Consider the following 24,330-nt stretch of genomic DNA (forward strand, 5'->3'; position numbering starts at 1 on the left):
GCTGCACCCACAGGAATAACAAGTTCATTCACCTAGAAAAATATGTACACTTCAAAAAAGACAATTTATATAATTTTACAATTAAAAATGAAATAATACATGTGCTTTTATTAAATATATATTATAAATATATATATATATATATATATAATATATATTTAATAAAAGCACATGTATTATTTCATTTTTAATTGTAAAATTATATAAATTGTCTTTTTTGAAGTGTACATATTTTTCTAGGTGAATGAACTTGTTATTCCTGTGGGTGCAGAGGTTATTTTAGGATTATTTCTATACTGTTATAGTATTTATCAATATTTTAAATGGGCTTTTATTTTACATTTTCTGTTTTTATTTTTAACTTTAGTTAAAGTTTGAATAATTTTGTCTTGTTGTATTTTTAAATATTTCTGTTTAGCTTTGATTTATTTCTGTTTTAGTATTTTAGTAATTTTAGTACTTCAGTTTGAACTGATTTTATTTTGAGCCACTTGGCAAGGCAGTGTTTCTACATTTTTTTTTTTTTATATAATATTTATATTTTAGTTTATTTCCGCTTTATTTCAATTAATGAAATTAATATCAAAACTGGTTTGCGCCATGCAAACAGTCCTTCCTGGATTACCGGCATTATGTCATCATGACAACAGTTGCAATTTTAGATTTTAAATTTTTTCTGTCACACTAGTCTTAGTGCAGAAAATGTATTTCAATTTTTACTAAAACTTTTTTCGATTTTTAAAAAGTGATAGATGCAGTCACATTATGCCACAGTTGCTCTTGAACCCTAAACATTCCTCCCCCACTTAATTTTCACTCTTTCATAGGCAAGACCTTTAAAATAAAGTGAAGAGAATCATTTATATTTTAGTTTATTTCCGCTTTATTTCAATTAATTAAATTAATATCAAAACTGGTTTGCGCCATGCAAACAGTCCTTCCTGGATTACCGGCATTATGTCATCATGACAACAGTTGCAATTTTAGATTTTAAATTTTTTCTGTCACACTAGTCTTAGTGCAGAAAATGTATTTCAATTTTTACTAAAACTTTTTTCGATTTTTAAAAAGTGATAGATGCAGTCACATTATGCCACAGTTGCTCTTGAACCCTAAACATTCCTCCCCCACTTAATTTTCACTCTTTCATAGGCAAGACCTTTAAAATAAAGTGAAGAGAATCTCCTCTCTGTTTCCTTTTCCTCTTTTTCAGTCCTTGATAAAGAGAAAGCGGGGGAGAGGGAGCGATAGTGAGGGGAAATAATTTTTATTTATGTAGTCCTTTAAATCATAAAAAGGGAGGGAGGGAGGCAGAAAAAGGGGACAGTGCGTTTCTTCAGATTTTCTCAAGCATTAGTTGATCAGTGCAGTAATTTCACAGTGCTTTGGCCAGGGTAATTATTGAGGGTATGGCGAGAGAGAGAGAAAGAGAGCAGGAGAGGGGGAGGAAAAAGAGAGGGAAAAGATTCCAGGTAAGCTTCCTCATGTTCACTGGCTCGTTATGATTAGTTTAATTGGACTGTGTTTGATTTTTACCGACGAGGCCCTGCTTCACCCTCCTGACTCTCTTCTCCATCCTCAGCCCTCCCTCCCACTCTGTGTGACAGTGCGGTGACTTTTCAAAGCCGCCCGTGACCCTCCCTCTCAGAGAGAGATGGAGCGAACCTTTGAACTCGTGGCGGCCTCCCTGCGCGCTTGTGCGTGTGTGTTTTGAGGCAAACCGCTGCCTCTATCATGTTTGTCTTTCAGCCTCATTTAACTGCGACGTCAGACATGAAATCAACACGTAAATATGTTGCTTTTTCTATGTAAATCTGTTGTCAGTACTAACACTCCACGTACAGCAGTGATCTCTCTTTCTCTCTGTAGTCCACAGTCGTTAGCGTCGGCCCGCCTCTGATGCGTGAGAGTCAGTGGGAAGGCCCGGGGAAGACCAATTGTCCCAGCAAGCACCAGAGACTCGGAGTTAATTGGGCCAATTAGGCCACAGCCGTCCTCCTGTTCTCTGTTCTTTGGGTCTGACGCCCTCAAACGATTCCCTCAGACTTTCAAAGGAACCGTGGCTGCACCTTCCATATGCATTTTAACATGCTGACGTGACTACACAGGCTCTCTCGTGTTGCATTCCGATTGTCTTTTTAGTTTGGAAACCTTACTTTTTCCGGTGGATTCTCGTCTAATGAAACAGACTGGATAGAAGGTAGTTGAAGGGCTGCGTGTGTGGACATCAAAGCGGTTGGTTGGAACAGAGAAACTGTTATAGAGAGAGAGAGAGAGAGAGACGCCCCTCCAATCTCTTCATGAGTTGCGATGAAGCCACTGCTCTCTCCGGCATTACACGCACACAGTTATTTCTCAGTGGGGCTGTCTCCTCTTTTTTTCCCCCTTGTCTCTCTCTTTTTCTCTCTCTCTCTTTCCACCACAACAAACTCTCCTTTCTTCTCTTCCACTACCTCATTCCTTTCTCTCTCTTTTCTGCCGCCCTTCAGTTTTTAACCTCATTCATAAGTCGGTCTCCTATGAATAAAATATGAAGGATAAAAGCATAAAGTTTAAGTTCATTTTGATATGAAATTGCAATTGTTTAATCCAGTTATTTCAGTCGGACTGAAAAGTGTTTGTTTAGCGAAAGAGAAAGAGAGAGAGAGTGCTACGAGCGTTTGTGTGTCCGTCTGAACACTTTAATTAAAGAAAGTAAGTACAAGCATTAGTACATTTTTCAATAACTTGTTGATTTTTTGTCGCATTAATACATGTTTAATGGTCATGCTCCAAGTCTTGCTAAAGACTGAAAGAGATCAAACTTTTTAAAGTTAGCAATATAAAACAATGTAAAAATTGACCTTATTTACTTTCTTGAATGTGCATTGCTATATGCAACCTATTTTACATCCGTAATCTGATGTATTTCTGAGCTCAATTGGATATTCACTGATCTAGTGAAAGCTTTTATTCTTGATTTTGTTGATTTAGAAACTGATTGGATGGTGAAAAGTGGGCGTTACGTACCAGAATGGAGCCAGGGTGAATAAGAGTTCGCTAAAACAATACACAACTAGTTGGTTAACTATTTGTTTAACATTAAATAGTGTCGAAATAAAATATTTAAATTCATGAATGATGCATTACATTTTTCAAATAAATGCTGTTCTTTTGAACTTTCTAGTCATCAAAAAATGCTGAAAAAAATGATCACAGTGTCCACAAAAATATTAAACAGCACAACATTAATGTTTTCAACATTAATGATAAAAATATTTTAGTGTTCCAAATCAGTATATTAAAAGTATTTCTGAAAGATCATGTGAGAGCTTCATGCAAATGTAAATTTGAAGTTGCAGTATTTCACAATATTACTATTTCTGCTGTATTTTTGATTACTACTTTCAAGTGATGTCAGCAGAAAAAAAATGTTTTTGGAATAACAAAAAAGGAAAGTCAGTGGAGCAATTTGTCGATTTTGATTTCATGTTCACTTTAATACAATTTCCAGTTGTTGAACAATACGTTGGTGAACAAAAAAAAGCAAGAAATGTCATAAATTGCTCGTCCTCTTCAACAACATTTTGGTTGATGTCACCAAGCCCTGTTATTTTTCTACCCCCTCCCCTCATCTCTCAATCCAACCAATTCCTGATTGACCTGATCTTTTTCTCACTAAATATCTTGTTTCACTCGGAAACACGTCACATTACGGAAGCAAGCTGGCTTTCATGTTTACTGAAGTAGGTGTGTGTTGTTTGTACTCTGTAAAGAACAGCTTGCAGTGAATGGCTCTTTCTGCCGGGTAATTATGTTGTCATGTAAAGGAGAAAGTTTTCTTCCTACTCGCACACAAACCGCCTGCTCAACCTGTTCATCTACTACTCTTTCACCCACATCAGGGGGTTTGTCTTTCTAACTGCCCTCATTCAGCAGTGTGTGTGCGCCTCTTGCCTCTGGCTCTCTGCAGTCGTATATTGAAATAAGCATGTTTTGTTTGGTAGTAATCCCATGCTTGACATTATTATTTTTGTTTATGCCCACTATAAGTGTTTTGGGAATGTTTTAGATGCCCTCTTGAGCTGTGCGTATACTTGTATGTTAAATGCCAGATGTCTTTCTGAGGGACAAACCTGGCCAACAGCCTTTATCCTTCCATCCTCCGAAATGGGTTGGTAACTGTTTGACAGTTTTTTTTTTGTTTTTTTTTGTTGAAGTGTCTCATATGCTATGAGATAGGATTAGCTGGTGCTCAACTACTTGCATTTTAAGTTGACACCTCAACACCAAGCAGAGGCCACATTACAGAGGAAAAGCTGCCCCGTCTGTCCACCCAACGCTTCCTCTTCTGTACGCTCCCACTCTCTCTTTCTCCCTCTCTTTCTCTGTTGACTACATTTAATTGGATTTGTGAACAGTAGCAGCCGAATGCTTCCTTTAGAATGGCCGGGGACACAAGGTGAAGTTTTCTCATTACAGACCACGAAGCCAGGGGACAGATCATAGACGATCTGTATTTTCCATTTAAAGAAGACAGAAAAAGGAGAGAAGGAAGAATAAAAGAGATGAGGGTTTGATAGACAGTGCAGAGAGAGGAAGGTGAAGAGGACAAGGAAGTCTCTTTATTTCACAGGTCACTTTCTAAAGGACGGAGAGAGAGGGTTGATGAGCCCGAGACGTGGCAATGTTTTCATTTTCTTAAATGCGTCTCAAGCATTGCATTCATATTTGATTACTTTTGTGAATGCACTGAATATTTGGGTTTGGTTATTTGTCTACCGTTTTGTATAAGTTCATAGGCAAGTAGGGTTGGGAATCAAAAACCGGTTCTTAATTATAACTGGTGATGTTGTCACAGCCTTGTTGATTTTCACGCCATTGTCTTATTTTCTGTCAGCAATTAACTTTTAAGTGAATCATTCCAGTTTGAAAAGTCTGCAAACGCACCTGTAAACATATAATTTCCTACATTACAATATAATTTGTGTATATTGTATTATATATATATTGTATTGTATTACTTAAAAAATATATATTTATATAAATATAAAGCAATTAAATAAATATAAATCAAATAAATAGAATAAAAAATTATACATAAATGTAAGAGAAGCTAATTATTATTTTTAATAGCCAATAGATAAATGGCTGATATAGCTAAAAAAATACTGTGTTGTCTAAATAAATTTGAAATAAATCACTTAAGATTAAAACTGAAAAAACAGGTTGCTTAGGGCAAGAAAGTATTGTTTTCCGATCGTATTCCATTCATTTTTCCTCAGAATTAGGAAAAGAATCATTAATGAAACCATGAATGGAATCAGAACCAGAATTGATAAATTACTAATGATTCCCATCTGTTCACATTTATGTGTGTGTGGCTTTTGGATTGGCTAAAGATCCAAACCCTCTGTTCTTCAGCACTGCTTGCCTGTGCTGTGTGTGTGTCTGTGTGCGCGTGGCCCTCCCCTTCTCTGCACACTCAGTGTGTCATGACAAATATATCTGTTTGTGCTTCACTGGCTGGCACCGTCTCTGGCTGGCTGGCACGGCTGTGTTAGCGCCAAGGCCCTGAGCCTGTGTGTGTGCCCAGCCGAGCGACTCCTTCCATGGCTCGCTGCACCCTTGGAGCCCCCACCCACCCTCCAGCCCCCTCCAAAAGAGCAGCCAGACTGGGGCAGCCACCCGGACCCCATGCCCACTGTGAGTGCTTCTGTCTGGGCCTCAGCTCTGCTGCCCACCCCCTCTCTCCCTGGATCTCCTGTCCAGAATGAGGGTGACAGCCCTCCATTATCTGCTTTTGCGCATCTCTCCCTCCCTTTTTACTTCCCAGAAGATAGATTGAAGTCTTCCCACACACCATGTTTTCTTCTCCACCTTTAATTATGACTTTGTCATCGTTTCTGCCACCCCTGATGTTTTTCTTTCTTTTTCTTCACTCGTTCTTGTGGATCCCCTCATTATCCTTGGTGATCTGCAGTTGGGAGGTTGGATGGGCCACTGATCTCTCTCCCCTCTCTTCCTCTTCCTTTTTCTCCCTCTTTCTCTCACTCCAAGCATAGCCCAGTTGGAGAGTCCAGACTGAACGGTCAAGCTTCAGTGTAGCTGAAGAAGAGCCACATGAAGTCCATTTGAAGAGAGAGTCATTAAAGGAATCTCTTCATAAGAGGACAGACAGTTTTACACCTCATTGCTGCTGTAGCAATGGATCGTTCCACGGTGGTTATTCTGCACAGTGTGCAAGGCTAATTCATTTGGGGAGTACATTTGTATCTCTCAGTGATTGTTTTCATCCATGCATTTTGACGTCACACTTTCATAACTGTCCCTTTCAGTGCCTCAGATTTTCAATGCTTTATTGGCATGATTTTTTTAAGCATTTGTACAAATCACAATAAATAATAACAGGAAAAAAACACATTACATTAAGGTGAAATTCTTTAACTATAGTTAATTTTTAATGTTATATGGTAATAATCGGTTAGATTGCTTTTCATTTCTAACAGTAGTTAATTTTTTACAATTTTGTTATAAATTAATATATTTTTACAGCATTTATTAGTCTATTAGTTTAATGTTTATACATTTAAAATAAAAAATATAGGTAATACATGTAGAAATTAACAATAATCTATTTTCGTAAATCTTATAAAAGTATTGCTTATTGTTGTTTTGTTATAGCATTAATTAATATACGTCTAGAACCTTATTCCCCCCCCCCCCCCAAAAAAAAACCCTTCTTTTTTTTTTCCCATGGCAATTAAATGAGTTTTTGTGTGTGTGTGGAAAAGGAAAAAATTTGAGTTCTTAAATCAAGGTTCCCATGGTTATGATAAATCTGGAAATATGATAAAAGTGCAGGCCTGAAAATGTAATACATTGAAAAGTCTTTTTTTTTTTTTTTTTGAAAGTAAATATTTCTGGTTAAGAAAAAACTTACAGAACTGCATTTATATGTCTGGGCTTTTTTCACCATCAGTGTTATCATCCATTTAGTTCCAGCACAGTCTGTGTGGATTGACACATCTATCCTTTCCTCTGTCTGCTGCTGTTCTTCATCTCTTGTTAATTTTCCTTGACTACAGTATTACAAAACATTTCCAGAGTTGCCTGAAAGCAGTTTACACTGGGCCTGGTGGTAATCCTGCCCTTCAGGCGCACACACAAGGAATCTCATTTTCTGTGCTAATGGCTAGCCTAACCCTGAATCGCTATATGTAAAACAGTGTGTCGAAGGTTGTGTGTGATGATACCTGCAAGGTTAAGCGGATCATTTGGCGTTTTAGACTTCAACTGCAGAAAAAATGACAATTATATTATGTTAAATTGTATGAGGAGCACAGGGCAAAAGCCTCACAGCTCAAACGAAACATACATTATTATACAGTAGAGGTAGATTTTGTCACTTTCACAGAAACACGTGGTTCTGTTTGTTTTTGTTGATTTCTTAATTTATTAGCATCCATATCATTGGCTGTTCCATCTTCCAATTAGAGCAGATGTATTAATTTTGCGAGAACATAGTGGACACACACAATTCTGTTTTGGCAGGAGCACTCCTGTGTTTTCAGGTGTAACCTGGCCTTAGCTTTGTCTTGCATGTTCAAATTACCCTGAGACTCAAGGGCCTCTTGGCTGGACCCCTAAAAAGTGCTCCTGGGATTCCCTCATCTGCATCTCTCTGCTCATTGTCCTTCTCAACAATGGCTTCAGACAAGCATTGTTCACAGAAACAGGTGAAATGGGGTTAATTAACTTAACGCTTTTGTAACCAGTTGGGATAATTCACTCTCTGCTCTTTTGCTTTAGAAACCTGTTACCATCTCGAAAATATGTGCATGTATGTGTGTTCATGTGGCTGTCTGTGGGGCCAGGCTACCCATCATGCTAAGCAGACCTGTCTAAATGTTAATGTGTGCTAGTGGTACTACAACTTTGTGAATATTACATAAAATTGTTAGGCTATAATAACCATCCATTTCCCAGTCATTGTCCGCTTCTCTCTTTTCTACATCTGTCTATTCATGTCAAAGTAGTTGATGCATACATTTCTGTCTCTACCTCTGGTTGATTCACACAAAACACTCATAAACATGTAGTCAGGCCAAAAAAAAAGACATTCCAGCGAATATCTCAGGTTTATTATGTCTGGACCTATACAGAATCAATGACAAATAAACCATGCAGTGAATGTCTCTTGCTCTCTCCCTCTGTGCCAGAGACCCTCCATCCTGACTAGTAAAAAAAAGCTGCTATCAGTCTGATCTGATGGGAGAGAGAGGAGTGAAAATGGCATTTCTGTCAATTACTTGAGATGGCACCCGTTCAATAACCCCCCTCTCCCTCTGCTTCTGTCTGTGTGTGTGTGTGTGTGTGTGTGTGTGTGTGTGTGTGTGTGTGTGTGTGTGTGTGTCAGGAGTGAGGTGTGTGTGTGTGTGTGTGTGTGTGTGTGTGTGTGTGTGTGTGTGTGTGTGTGTGTGTGTGTGTGTGTGTGTGTGTGTGTGTGTGTGTGTGTGTGTGTGTGTGCCAGGAGCGTGATGAAGAACCCCCTCTCCCTCTGCTTCTGTGTGTGTGTGTGTGTCAGGAGCGTGATGAAGAACGGCGCAGGCAGCTGCGAGAGAGAGCCAGGCAGCTGATAGCGGAGGCTCGATCTGGAGTAAAGATGGCTGAACTGCCTCTCTATACTGACTCCACCTCTATTGCCTGTAGTGCAGCTGGGAACAACTTAAAAGGAAGGTCAAAGACAGCTGGAGGTGAGTGCAGGGGGGCTTTTATAGGCCGAACAAGCACATACACTCACAATGCATAAATGCACGGAAGCATGCATGCATGCACATTTTCTCATAAGCATGCAAACGCACATGCAAATCTACATGTGTTCATTTTGAAATACCACAGACATAAGCTTTGTATCAAAACCTAGTGAGATGCCTACATAGACGTGCTCCCAAGGATATATACCTTGTTTTGGTGGAAGTCTAAATGCAGCTTCACATCCTTCATAAATAAGGTAACCTCGTTATGCATTGCATCATGGTTGTTGGAAAAAATAACATCCAAGATGGGATGAAGCAAGAGAAATATTGATTAAAATTCATTTAGTGCCTAAATGCATGGCCTGTTTCACCCAATATGCACAATTTTCTGTGTGTTTGTGTGTGCTGTGTACATTTTGAGGCTTAAAAGGATAGTTCACCCAAAAATGAAAACCTGTGTGACTTTATTTCTTTTGCATAACACAAAAGAAGATATTTTGAAAAATGTTTAAACTGTTGCCTGTACAATGAAAGTAAATGGGGTCCAAAACAACACCCCATTTGGACCACATTTGCTTTCATTATACTGACAAAAAATCATGGAGACATTCTTCAAAATGTTTTCCTTTGTGTTTGTTCCACATAAGAAATAAAGTCATACAACTTTGAAACAGCATTTTCAGTATTACATTTTCTGTTTTATTTGACTTTTAATTTTTATTAGTTTACATTTTTATGTTTTTTGTGTATATGTATATATATATATATATACAGTGGGTACGGAAAGTATTCAGACCCCCTTCAATTTTTCACTCTTATGTATGTGTGTGTGTATATACAAAAAACATAAAAATTTAAACTAAAGCCTAAAAACCTAAAATGACTAAAACAAAAATAAACCAAAGCTGAATATATATATATATATATAGCTTTGGTTTATTTTTTTGTAATTTTAGTACTTCAATTTATTTCAGTTAAGTTTTTTAATCTAATATTTATATTTAATTATATTTCAACTTTATTTCAATGAACAAATTATTTTTAATAGTTTTAGCTTGCAATAACACTGAACAGAATTTAAATTATTTGGTGAGTTTAGAGTATTGTATTGAACTTGCACACATTTTCTGTCATTGTTATTTCAGGCTCCCCAAGAACATTGTGAAAATGTTCATAACCTTAAGGCTGAATGCTGGTGTTTGGCTTCTGAGATATTTAATTTGGTCATGAAGCTCCAGTGTGTGTGTCCATTAAGAGCAGGCCGTACATGTGTGTGTGTGTGTGTGTCCATTAGTGGCTTTCAGCCCGATTTGAAAAAAAAAGCGATTTTGTTGCTCACTTCATAATGGCAACCAACACGTCTGCTTTCAAGGCCCAAAGGAGCATTACATTAAGAAACACACCAACACACCCACGCCGTCAAGGCCAAATCTGCCATGCAACACACACACAAAGCTCAGCTCTCTGCCAGACACTCTCAGCCATCTGCCTGATTTCTCTCAGCTCAAACACACACACCCCAATGTGACAGCAGCAAACTTTTTGTTAAGGAAATACTATTTTAACATCTAAATGGGTCTAAACAAATGCTTTTCTGACTCTTTACTAACATGCAAAGTTTCCTTTCCCACTGGAATACCAAAAATAATGCTCAATGCTTCACTAACATCCTCTGTCTCTTTCCTCTTCTCTTTTTTTTGGGCGTCCCTGTTTGTTTGTTTGTTTGCTCGCAGACATGATGGATGGGATGAGTGTGGAGGGTGAGGATGAGGAGAGCAGGAGTGATATTGAGGCAGCAGCGGCGTCTCACGCTGATGATGTCACTCATACTAACCCTGAGGAGGAACTGTCGTCTTCATGTCTAATGGAAGATGATTTTACTAACTCTGCCAGTGACCTGGCCTCTCTGGGTAACCCAGCACTGCATGACATCAGCGTGTGTGAACGTGTGTGCACCGCAACATTCGATGTCCAAGTTTGTGCATTAGTGTGCAGTGATTTATCTGTGTATAACTACTTCTGTCTGTTTTAGATTTTTTGTTAACCTTTGACCTTTTATCGTACCATGACAACCCTTAATTTAGTAGGGCTGCATGGATTAATCAAAATGAAACCAAAACCACAAATCAGTTTAGTGTGATTATCAAATACATGCGCTCCATGTTTCACAGTGAAACGCTGCACTGTGTTCTTCTACACATGAGCTGCTCAAGATCCAGTGTTTTTGAGCAGCTCAGTTCACAGTAAATGCCGCTCCATGCAAACTCATCTCTGCATTGGTTTGCTTATAACGTGTTGGGAAGATATGCACCAAACATCTTCCTAAACTTGTAGTAAGGAATGATTATAAACCAAAGTGTTTATGAAGTGCTCAGAAATATTGCTGTTGTAATTTTACAGTTGTACTATAATTTTACAGTGAAATAATGGAATTGCAATGAAATTACAGTACTAATATTTATTGTTTTGTTTAATATTTTAATAATTATAATAGTAAAAATTATTATTATTGTTGTTGTTGTTGTCCTATTAATATATAATCACAGAAGTTTGGCCAAATTGTGCATCCCTATGAACAAGCACACTAGACGTGTTTTTTTTAAATCTGAAAAATCGCACTTAAATCTTTTTACTAAATTCGTGCAGCCCTATAATTTTGTATTTCTTTCTTGTCCCCAGTGGCATAACTTTCTATTTTAACCACCTTTTAGAATTAATTTATCTTTTAATTCAATATAACATTAAGAAAAAAAATAAGCTCATCTTTTTCTTAAGGGAGGTTTGTGCCTGTTAATAACATTTCATTTCTGTTTGGGAGAAATTATTTTTTTTATGTTTTGTGCCTTTGCGTTTAATCAAAAGTATTTGAACATATTGTCAAGACAAACACAGTTATATCTTCTGAAGAGATGTGACGTTAATAATTATTTTTTTGTCTTGCTGAGAAAGTCATATGAGATATATCTTGAGGAAACCTGAATTATTCTTTTTTTCTTTGTTTACTTGTGTGCAGTATCTACGTTGTTTGTTTCATTGGTTTGTGTTTTTGTCTGTTATTGTGAAAAGAAGGTCTATGTATTTTCACAGACAAAATCCTTTTCTCTAACATAATGAAATGAAGATGTGTCATAATGAAAAAGGAGGAGTTTTTTTAGCACATTTCAGCTCTCAAAGAGTCATACTTTTCTCCTTGGCACAGTTGGACTTTTGTTAATGTTTCTAACAACAAAAATGGACTGCAGGGGAAAAAACCTAACTGATCTAAACACAAAAGATCTTATAGACATCCATCATGGTGCACACTTTAATTAGTTGAGGATGTGGTTCTTGTGTTTGGGCAAACTGTTGGTCAATACACACACCTGCACCTTTCTCCAGGTTGTGCTGAGGCCTGATAAATGAATCCTGTGGTGTTTTTTAGGGAGAGAGAGGGATGCTGGGATCCGAGAACAAGACCCACATGAAGAGCTTCCTCACCTCACTTTCATCTCTAGCCCAGATGAGAGAAAGAGAGTGAGAGAGAGGGCAAGGCTAAACCTGCTAGTGAAAGGTTATTACAGAAAGACTTGGAATTTATAAAGGCGGACATAAAAAAGACACCAACACATTTGAAAGACAAGTTTGCATGTGAAGGGAGAAAATTAGAATTCATTGTTCATTTAAAGAGAAAGAGATGTTATGAGTTGTGCTTCTTTCAGGGAATCACATGAACAAGCACTGTTCCCTCTAAGCATGTGTGGCTGCTCGCTTGTTCCCTCATGGATAAAAGAACTCAAAGTCAGACATAAAAAATAGATGGGGAAGAGCTAGAGATTCTTGAATTAGAGCTAAATGAGTGGATAGAGTTTCAACTTGAGTCTATCTGAGTGTCCATTGAATTAGAGCTAAATGAATGGATAGAGTTAAAACTTGAGTCTATCTTGAGTATCCATGGATTTTTTTTTTCAGTATGCAGTTGAAGCTGTGAAAAATCTTGTGTGGAAATACACAGCACTGATTAATTCCCGAGAGGATTAATTCACAAACAGTACAGTGCAAATTTCATTCTGTTACATACAAAGGCCATGAATTATTTTATTTTATTTTTTGTCTTGTTTTATGATCTCAACAAAGCAAGTTCTAGAGTTTTTCCTCTTTTCTTTTTCTTTTCAAGAGAACAACTGACAAATAATAATAATAATCAATATATTTAGTAATCGGTGAAAAATAATGAAAAAAATAATGGAATATACATCAAATAATAAAAACATTTATTATGAATAAATGTGTATTGATTGATAATGATATACACTACCTTTCAAAAGTTTGGGGTCAGTAAGATTTTTTAAAGATGAGTACTTTTTCTACAGGACACATTGATTATTGATTAAAGACATTTATAACTTTACAATCTGTAACATTCACTTTATTTTTATCAAATAAATACAGGCTTGGTAAGCATATGGGACTTTTGAACAGTAGTGTATATTATGTATGTATAATGTATTATGTATAATGAGTGCAGCCAATAGAAAAACAAACCATCAAGGGAACACTGGGAACAACAAATTCATTAGAGGTCTTTTAATTCACATGAGGTGTATGTGAGTGTCAAGGGAGACATTCCAGGTGTGTTGTGCTCTCAGCATCTTGCTATCTCTCCAGTGTGTGTGTATATGTGAGTGTGTATGAGGTTGAGAGGGCTGGTTTGCTTAAGGGCAAACATTGTCATGTCCTCTGCTTATCTGTGTGTTAGAGACGAGTGGCCTGCTGCATATAACGCTTCCTCTCTTCCTTTCTCTCTCTCTCTCTCTCTCTTTAGGTGTGATGAACAGCAGGCATGTGGACCTGAAGCTCAAGAAGCTTACAGAGATCCGGCCACAGGGTGGCAGCTCCCCTTCCTCTTCATCTACTTCCTCATCGCTGACGGCATCCAGTACTTCACCCCTCAGCCCTGAATCGGGCGGCCTGCAGGTAGCCACATTTACAACCACCAGCTCTAACCAGTTTGCTAAGCAAGCATCACAGTTATTGCTGCTCATACTTCGAGATTCATTGTGAACAATAAGTATTATCAACCATAAGAATTAAACTTTGTTGATAACACATTCCGCACTGTTTCGGCTATAGACATGAGTGTTATTTCAAATTGTGTGGCTTGTAGCTTGAAAGACCTACATTTTAAGATAGAATAAGCAAAACTACCATAGCTCTACATTGAAGTAGGGACCCAAGCCATATTTAGAGACCAGCATATCATAGAGACATGTGGCTTGTAAACAACCACCCAGAACACTTTAGTAAAGCCTTAGCAACCACATAAAAGACTCAAAAAAATATTAGCATTGTGGTGTCTAATTTGCACAGTAAGCACCAAAAATATACCCATCTAAAGATTCCCAAAGGAGATTGGGAAGGTTTTAATTGTATTTTTTTTGTTGTTGTTGTTGTCATGTTATGGCTGTTTAAAAATATGAAAAGATTTGCTTGGATCTATCATTCACTTGAGGTGAGGTAAAAGGCCAAGACAGGTTGATTTTTTTTTTCCTTTATTCACTGTCTCTTGTTATTCTTCTTCTGAGGAACATCATGTGTTTATATATTTTAAGCCGGAACACATGAACAAGTTAGAACGACATTATAGTCATTACCTCATGTCACACCTGACCTTTTCTGACAGAGAGCTTTGGAAGTATCGACAGCACCGTGTGGCTCACGGCGCAGACATGCATTGGATCGATTTGCTGTGTTTATTAAATACCAGCGTTGTGTGTGTAAGAACATGCATACCTGTGTACCGCTGACTGCTTGGTGTTAATACGTGTGTGTGTGTGTGTGTGTGTGTGTGTGTGTGTGTGTGTGTGTGTGTGTGATGACCTCCTATCTGGCTGTTGTATTCAGAGCCCCCAGGTGGTGACTGCAGGGCATGTTCAGAGATGGTGGCGACTACCTTCCCCCACCTGTTCACCCCTTTCTCCCTCTCTCTCTTTCTCTCTGCTGACAGAGGGGATTTCCTGTGAGCAGATGTTAGCAGGTTCTTTGATGAACAATAACTGCAGTGATGTGTTCATTTGGGTCGACAGGCCTCATTCAGTACTGCAGCAGGTGTGAAATGATTGGCTGAGATTTCCCAAGGACTAGCCACAAATAGGTTAGATTCCAGAGACCGATTAACAGACCTGCTAAAGGTGATGCAAATTTGTTGCTCAAAAAGCGATTAATTTGGGTCAGAGAAGAATAATATCTACCCAATTATATTATTGGTAATAATTAAGTAATAATAGCATAATTTATACACATAATGTAATAATTTTTTTAATTACAATTTTTTTAGGGGGAAAACTGTTTTTATTGAAAACTGCCATGAGAAAACATTAATTTTCTGCATTTTCTTTCAGCTACACCACTGTTCAAAAGTTGGGGTCAATAAATTTAATTAAAGTCTTTGAAAAGTCTCTTACACTCACACAGGCTGCATTTATTTGACAAAAATACAGTAAAACAATAATATTGTGACATTACAATTTAAAATAGCTTTTTTCTTTTAATGTATTTTCAAGTGTAATTTATTACTGTGATGGCAAAGCTTAATTTTCAGCAGCCGTTACTAGTGTCTTCAGTGTCACATGATCTTTCAGAAATCATTCTAATTTGCTGATTTGGTCAAGAAACATGTCTTATTGTCTATGTTGTAAGCAGTTGTGCTGCTTAATATTTTTGTTTAAACCCTAATAGTTTTTTCCCCCTCAGGGATTTTTGATGATTAGAAAGTTCAAAAGAACAGCATTTATTTGAAATACAAATATTTTGTAATATTATAAATGTCTTTACTGTCACTTTTGATCAATTTAATTTGCAGAAAAATTATTTATTTGTTTTTTTAAATCTTGCTGACCCCAAACTTTTGAATGGTAATGTATGACACTAATTTAAAAAAGAAAGAAAAAAGAACACTATTGTCAAGAGCTGGCAATTGTTTTTGAGTAACAATACAACTGCCATCGTAGTTACTATAAGTGAGTTGATTATTTAACTGTAATTTATAGGACGTCTTCATTATGAAATGGCTTTTAGTAATGAGGGACTTGTTCTCTCTCTGTATAAACAGTCCAGCACCTGCTGCAGACCTGCACAACAGGCCAAAGCTCAGGGGAGGATCAGCAGGGTTACGAGCACTGCAGCTCTGAGCCCCAGGGGTTAGTGGGGTTTTAAAGAGCGAGCAGTTCTCGCTCTCTCTTTTCTTTTCTCACCTTCACCCTCTTCTCTATTGCAACTTGTATGAATTAAACAAGTTTGAGTATCAAAGTTGTTCCTCCTCTGCTTCTTGCCTGTCTAAGACAAACACATTAGGATCACATTCTCTCTCTCTCAATGCCTGATGTTGCGGTACAATCTTTTTACTCTTACAAAATCTGAATCAACCGCTCCATCCCTGGAAGATTCTTTCATCCCACAACTCCGTAGTAGAACGGTGCGGGACAGTGTGGTCCCCCTCCCGCCCCAGCACACACATTGCAGTCCCCCAGTGCTCCCGGTTATAGCTCATTAGCAATTGTCTCTATGCACTGTGAGCCTGCTGCCATGGTGGCACACGATAACCGCCTGCAATGAGCAGCAGACCGCAACATTAGTCACGCATCCCAGAAACACACACACACCTCTGCCAAAATAATACCCACCAGCACAATAATGATCGGGACGATAACAGATTAAAAAGCGCCGATCGCGATGTGGGGATAGCCCTGATATCTGCTCCAGCCAGGGGTACCGAGGAGCCGTGGGGGCAGGTGTTTCAAGGAAGGGGTTGTTAGCGAAGGTTGGAGGCCTCGGGTCCTCTGGGAAACGAGGATTCTAGCGGGGCTTTGGGTTTGAATCCTGTTTGTTTTCTTTGGACTTTAACATGAGAGGAATCAGATGGGGTTAAAGGGCTTTGTTTAGCTGTCTCTAGAGATCCAGGCTGTTGAATGTGTCGTTTTAACACATAACACACTCGCGCTTCTGGTTTTTTTTTTGTCATAACTGCGGTGCGTGCTCTACTTAAAGGGGTGGATTTAAGGTGAAATTAAATTTTTTCACCCTCAGATTGCTGACATAACTTGTTTTATAAGCGAGTTAATTATGTATTGCTCATTTATTGTTCCCCCCCCCCCCTTCCTGTGTATTATTTATTTATTTATTTAATACAAAAATGCATACGTACACTGACTTGAATAGACCTTTTCTATGATAAGCATGGTTTTTTTTTTTTTTCATTTCTGACTTCAAATTGATTTTTGTTTTATGTGTGGGAGGGGGGTTAAGTGTTGTAAAAATGTCATGTAGTATGACTTTTAGTCAAACTAACAATAAGCAATGTATTTTACAGCATTTATTAACCTTTGTTAATGTTTTTTTTTAAATGTTTGTTCATGTTAGTTCACAGTGCTTTAACTGTCAACATTTATAACTTTTAATCTTAAAAGTGTATTATTGGTAAGCAAAATGTTGAGATTAACTAATATTAATAAATGCTGTACAAGTATTGTTCATGGTAACTGATGTAGTTAACTAATGTTAACAAAAAAGAAGCCTTACCTTTTTTCCTTATCATGTACACTTTTATGTAATTGACCCAAATAGGAATCTTTGAAAGTTAAGATACAATCTGTCAGGATGGCTGAAGAGAAGCTACAAATTAGGGCTTTTTACAGTTGATACTGTTCCTCTAAACATGTTGGATCAGTTGGATAAACAGCTATAACTTAATATTCACACATGCAGACGCTGAATGTCTCTGAGATCAGGCTAAATTTGTAGTTCTCTAGGGACACGCTAATTGCAGCTTTGTTTTCAAAAGTTATAATTTAAGAATAAACAGGCCAGAGGCGCGGTATGTGTGTCTGTTTGTACGCGCTTGTCTTTATTAGCTGTGCAGTTTCCGTACACACACCAGTGAGCTAGCATCTGCACTAACAATGTTTCTCCCTCTCAGTCTCAAGCAGTGGAACGTGTTCGCTAATTGCGAATTTTATTAGACGTTTCCTATTATTATTGATGTTGCAAATGTTATTCTGAACGCTGCCGTTTCGCTTTCCAGTCTGCTTGGCTTATTGGGCCCAGCACATAATAACACATTTCAATATTGAGGTGATTGGAAGACGCAGTGAGAAGCTGCTAACACGTGTTTGCTTCCAAGACAATAGTGCTTTTAATTAGCATAATCTGAATACATTTTCTGGCTCAGGTTTTGTTGAAAGTAGACTTAATTGCCTTATTCCCTTTGTGCTTGTGAGTTAATGTGGGACTCGGAAATGTACCAAATGCTGCAGAACCTTTCCTCGGCCGTTCTTCAGGCACGGCACTCCATCGTTAAACATTTCTTGGCCATGTGTGCCTAATTTGTTCTTTACTTTAATGTCGACCGGCATCAGAAGCAACTTTTATTCAAATGACTCTGCTCTACTTTTAAGTTAACTGCTCTTTTACTCTTCTCCCCCCATCCCTACCTCTTTATTATGTTTTTATAGAATAATGTCGATGAATTGCACGCAGAGCATCTCCGCAGGGCTACAGAACGTCTGCGTAGTCCCGTTGTCTTCCACAAGGAGTCTGCTGTCAGGAAAACACAGCTCAAATCATTTAGCCAATACATAGAGACCAGGCCAGGTGAGGTCCTTTACTTTTGTTGATGCCACTTCCTCCATTTGACTGCATTTATGAAGGATTTTACATTGTGGAACAGTTCAGTAATCATTAAACGAATGTAATTAATGCATAAAGATGGCCAAGCCTGTTGCACTCAGGTTTGTTTTTCAGGCCTGCTAATTAGGCTTAATGTGAAGATAAATGTCTCAAGAATGCTAACAGTTTGATAACAACTGTATAAGGTGTTTCTGTACAATTGTGATTTGTTTAATGGAGATGTCAGATCTGTCTGATTGGTTCAAAAGTTCATGTGATAAAGAAAAAGTGTTGTCATATTCATCTATAGTCATTTTGTGATTGCGCCCAGGTGAGAATGAACTCTGTCAACTTTTAATATCGCTCTCTCTCGTTTCAGAGGTTAAAAGGCAGAGATCAGTGCCTGAAGATCTAAAGCGGGCAGCCGAGGAGAGAGGAGCTCTGACAGAGACAGAAGGACGAAAGCCAACTGAAGATGAAGTACTTAATGCATATTTAAATTCTCTGTCAGAGCTGTTCATACTGATGTTGTCTGTGACACCAGGTCATAGTTGGACGTCAAACCTGCACACAGTCATTCACATCTGTCTGAGGGCCAGAGAGGTTTTTTATCAATCTGTTCTTCCCTAAAGCTGAAGAGACCAGCCAAATTAGACTGCTGTTCCCTGATAATTGCAAGATTAGGAAAAAAGGAAATGGACAGAACTGTGGATATACCTCTTTCACTATATACTGTATATATATATATACAGGGCCTAAAACAAACTTTTTGCCAGACCTGCCATTGGCAGGTGACTTAAGGAAATTTACCGGCCAGAAATATTTTTTATCAGCCACGGAAAAAAAAGACAGGCAGTTATGACACCAAAATTTTAGATAATAGCAAAAAATCACAATCCTTGATTCCAGTTTCGATACCTGCTAAAACTACTAGCTTAACCAACATAAATTTAATAGGCTACATTTTTAAAGACTAGTAAATAGTCAGTTGTAAAATAAGAGCAAATCAAATTACAAACAATAGCACAAAATAGCCTACTATACAACAAAGATACAAATGGAAACGTGCATTTCAGGCAGGTCTAACAGTGATTTTCAGGTAGCCTGCAGAAATTTAATAAATTATGCTAATCAAATAACATAGGCTATATATCTTTTTTAAAGTTCAAGAGCAGTGAGTGATTGATTTTTTCTTTATCCTATTTTCGCGTCGCACGCGTCGCACGCGGCTCGTGTCCGGTTTCTTTCTCAGTTGTTCATGTTCACTTAAGAACCGACTACTTTACTAGGATACTCACTGAGACGGACATTTTTGACATAATTTTGTGTTAATTTGTCCGTAGGAAGGAAGCAGAGCTCAAGACGCGGCTTTCAGGCCGGGGTTTCGGATGTTTAAACTTCCCACACAGCACGAGAGTAACGCGTGTCCTTTCGTGTGTTCTAGCTCTTGAATATTTACTTTACTTTAAGTCATTTAGCAGACACTTTTATCCAAAGCGACTTACAAATAAGAAAAAGTAATTAAAACTAAAAGCTAAAACTCTATAAATACTATATATATATATATACACACATTTAAGAAAATTAAATAAAAATGACAAATGCATACAACAACATTTCAAAACTAAACATTTAAATAAAATCAAAAAAATAAAGCTAAAAACAATTCAAAATATTAAAAGAACAAAAGGTATGAGTATAATAACGATTCTAACATAACACTAAGCCAAACACCAAAAAAACAACTACATATGTGTATGTACAGCAAAAACTGAAACAGAAGTGAAACAAGTAGTAGGAATTTACACTGCAAAGGCTTAAACTTTTTCAATGAAGCAGCACTGACCCGTCAACTGTACAGAGCGTCGTTCACGTTTATGTTCTCACAACATTGCACTGTTAGAATTTATAAAAATGTTACCGGCCATCTGGCGACTGACACAGTTTCATATACTTGCCAAAGCCGATTTTTACTCTCATTTGGCGCTTGGCGAGTGTTAATTTTAGGCCCTGTTTAGCAGTATTTCACATTATTTTTCAATGGAATAATAAAGTGCGACACATCTTGAGTTTTATCTCTAGATAATGCATTTTGAACTGTGATTGTTATCGGGATGTGAAGAGACTTTCAACCAGCATAACAAAAATATATATATATATTAAAATAATAATTGAAATATCAAATAGTTTAGAATTATATCATTATCTTTTCTTATCCCATCTTCATTCATTCTCTCCATGTAGGCTGATCTAATGAAATTGTAATTATTGCGGCACCATATATAGGGCCAGAGCATAGGGATACATACCTTGGGAAAAGTGAGATATATAGAGACACAGAAAGAGAGAGAGAAGGTCAGTAGAGACCAGCTTTGCCCCTCTCTGTGTAGGGGTTAATGGGTGTTGAACTTGCCCATTACCCAGCTCAAGCTGAATTACCCAGCGAATGATGTTTGCATTAATATAATATATATGGAAATTTCAACACTTAATTATGGCAGAGAGGCGAGAGCAGAGGGGAGGGGGCTGATCATGTGTAAAATTGATTTGTGGGAGAAGTATTTGATAGAGCAGCGAGAAAGAGGAAGGTGGAGTTTGATGGACAGCAGGAGGACTCAGGCAGAAAAAGTGCTGTTTGGATGAAAAAAAAACTTCTCCATTTTCCTCATTCCTATTATGAAATAAGGTGCATCAGCACTACAAATATATATATTTTTGCAGCAATGTGAATTTAAATTAGCACTCTTTTCCCCCTACCCCTCTATCTCAAAATAGTAGGAAGGAGGAGAGGACTGAGGAGGGCGATAAACGAGTGGAATAAAGTGGGGGTGGGAGTGCTTGTCACTATCACACACTTAGAAATAAGCGTGCAGTTTAATTACTCTATTTCTCCCTAATCACTGTCTCATCCCTCACTCCAGTGTTTCCCATGAGCCAGAGGGTACTGCTGCCACCAGGGCCACGTGTGAGAGGGAAAAGGAGCTCGTTTCCAAATGTGTGCATGAGTGAATCTGAGCACACGCATGTGCTGCGTAGATCTCTTAGATCCCTGCTGATAGGCCCTTAGGCACTGACCCACCTCTCCCATATATTTCAATTTTGTCTCTCTTTGTGTCAGTCTCCAGACTGCTGTAATACTGGATTCTCTCTGAGGTCATTTAGCGTGTTATATTGGTGTGTAAACGCACCCTGCTGCCCGAGGCTGTATGTGTGAAGTCAAACCTTAGCATTTAAAGCTACAGTCTGTAACTGTGGAAAAGAAATTTGAATGCCAGGAATTATAAAAGACAATAAATATGTAAAAGAAAAAAATGAATAAATCTTAAAAAATAAAAAAATATACATTAGTTCTCAGTTGTATTTTTATTTTAAATTTTATTTAAATGTATAATATGTTTAATGTGATGAATTCACGCATGTAGCCAAACCTCAGCATTCAAAGCTGTAGTCCATAACTGTGGAAACAGATATTATTATGCCAGGAATTAAGCAATTATTAAATTAAATAAATAGATCTTCAAACATAGTAGCATACATTAGCTCTGAGCTGTATTTTATTATTCTGTTTGTATGTTTTAGCTACATGTATAATATTTTTAATATAATAAATTCATGCATGTAATCATACCTCGGCATTTAAAGCTACAGTCCGTAACTACTGAAAGGAAGTATGATATTATAATGATATTATTATGCCAGAAAGTAAGGCAATGAATAAATTAAAATAAAGAAATCTTCAAATATAGTCAGAAAAATGTATACAGTAACTCTGAGTTGTATTTGTATGTTTTATTTTATTTGTATGTTTTATATACATATATAATATTGTTAGGGTGATCAATTTTACGCATGTACTCAAATCTCAGCATTCAAAGTTACAGTCCATAACTGCAAAACAGATATTATTATGCCAGAAAATAAGGCAGAATAAATGAAAATCAATAAATCTTTAAACATAGCCATAAAAAATGTATACAGTATACAGTAGTTTTTATTTAATTATTTTTTTATATTATTATTTTTACCAGAATACATTTATTGTATATTTATATAACACATTTATTTATTATATTTTATTAATTATTAGCTTAATTTTTTTCCCAAATAATAAATCTTTTTTGATGTATTATTTTAATACATTTTTTTATCACCTCATCTTAGTAATTAGTCTAATTTGGGGATTTTTTAATATAATTTTTACCATTTTTAATATAATTAATTTTTAATATTTAATTTTTTTTTATTTTAAAATTGACAGCAATACATCATTTCCAAAGAAACCAGAAAAAAAGAGCTTTCATTTGCTTAATTAATTAAAGCAATATTCACCAGTCATCATTATGACCACTGTTCCCCTGGTATTTAAAAGCTATATAAACCCTGGATGTGATGCTTCATTTCAAACCTCTCATCACTCCCCCTTCCTCTCGTTTGTTCTTGCCCAGCAGAAAGCGTTCAAAGACACCAGTCAGTACGTGGTGGGAGAACTGGCGGCGCTGGAGAGCGAGCAGAGGCAGATCGACACACGGGCCTCACGTGTGGAGAAGCGTCTGCGCTATCTCATGGACACAGGTACGCCGCCCAATTACACTGTAAACAGTTTTGGCAAATTGAGCGTTCACAAACTCTTATATGGAGTTTGGGAAGTGTGAATCTTTGAAGCCGGGATGTTGGGGCGGCAGCGGGGATATGAAAAGGGGCGGTGAGGATGCAGGGAGGCTCTCTGGGCCGCCGTGATAAGAGAGCCTTCATGGGAGCTGATAACTAGTGCTGATAGCGTCCGCCAGCCAGCCACTATTGAACAGTACCGTGCAGCCATGCGCAACAGAACCCCATATCTGGCCTTCAATGATATGCTGTAGAAGAGAGAGAGAGAGAGGGGGATATGGCAGAGGGGTAAAGGGTGAAGAGGAAAGGAAGAGAAAGGGGAGGGCTGCTGTTTGGGGGCTGGACCGAAAAGGAAATGTTGAAATAATGAAAGACACACATTAATAGATACATGCACTTGCTCTCCTCCTCCCTCTCTCTCTCTCTCTCTCTCTATCGCATATACACATATGAAAGGATGTGGGGCGATCTTTCAGGTGTGTATAACAGGGAAAAAGGGCTGCTGAGCCTTTGTTAAAACATGGAGCTCCGTTCTGAGACTCCAGTGCCTCAATAACTAAAATTTAAGAAAAGCTTCCTTCCATCCAGATGCTGATACGAAACAATAATTTCTCACAAGGGCAGCGTCGGGAAGCGGGGGTTGAAAAAAAGGTGGAGAAAGTAGACGGTTACATTTTTATGCTTCTCCATCACATTGAGGACGATATCGTGACTATCACAGTTTTGTGTTTGCCCAACCTTCCATCTATCCCTCTCTCGCTGTCTCTCTTCACACTCACCTGGGCCCTGTTGAAGTCAAAGCCGCTGTGTCCGTTTGAAGGTTTTTTTTTTCTCACTCTGAATGATAAATGGCTTGAATGCCCTAGCAGATGGAGAACCAAACCAGACATTTCGGCAAGATTTACACACTCACACACACAGAAATAAGAGTTGCAGTTACACACCGGACCCCATGTACGAGTCTCACCTTAATGTGCTTACCTGTCTGAGCTAGTGCACGCATTTCAGCACTGCAAAGAGGTGAATTCACGCCTCTGTCAACATAGTCTGCCAGCAAAAGCCTCTATAACTAAATATACACAAAACAAACAATGTCATGTATGCTCAGAATACACATATTGAATGTAGTCATGCTAAGCTATGTTGCACTAAATTAGTGCAAGTATTATTAATAAGTAAGGGATTTATGTAAATTTTTTTTTTTACTGCATTTTTCTCCTTTTTGATCATCTTTTTTCAGCATATAATTCTTTTTTTTTATGTCACTAGAAATTATTCAGATAAATATATATGACATATGAATATATATGATATTTAAAGTTAGGGTTGTGGTCAGTATAATAAT

General features: G+C 37.6%; 1 protein-coding gene across 4 annotated transcripts in view; it reads left to right on the plus strand.

Annotated features, from left to right (window-relative positions):
• ehbp1 (EH domain binding protein 1) overlaps nucleotides 1-24,330 on the plus strand; it is a 138,918-nt gene that overhangs the window by 90,282 nt on the left and 24,306 nt on the right. For 2 of the 4 annotated variants that reach the window (XM_016487971.1, XM_016487973.1), the window contains 6 exons: nucleotides 8,567-8,735; nucleotides 10,472-10,648; nucleotides 13,540-13,691; nucleotides 18,224-18,362; nucleotides 18,757-18,857; nucleotides 22,823-22,949. In XM_016487971.1, coding sequence (XP_016343457.1) covers nucleotides 8,567-8,735; nucleotides 10,472-10,648; nucleotides 13,540-13,691; nucleotides 18,224-18,362; nucleotides 18,757-18,857; nucleotides 22,823-22,949 — 865 coding nt within the window. The remainder of the gene's footprint in view (nucleotides 1-8,566; nucleotides 8,736-10,471; nucleotides 10,649-13,539; nucleotides 13,692-18,223; nucleotides 18,363-18,756; nucleotides 18,858-22,822; nucleotides 22,950-24,330) is intronic. The other 2 variants (XM_016487972.1, XM_016487974.1) reach the window with 2 other exon arrangements.

This window comes from Sinocyclocheilus anshuiensis, unplaced genomic scaffold (assembly GCF_001515605.1).
Source record: "Sinocyclocheilus anshuiensis isolate Anshui unplaced genomic scaffold, SAMN03320099.WGS_v1.1 scaffold918, whole genome shotgun sequence".
NCBI lineage: Eukaryota > Metazoa > Chordata > Actinopteri > Cypriniformes > Cyprinidae > Sinocyclocheilus > Sinocyclocheilus anshuiensis.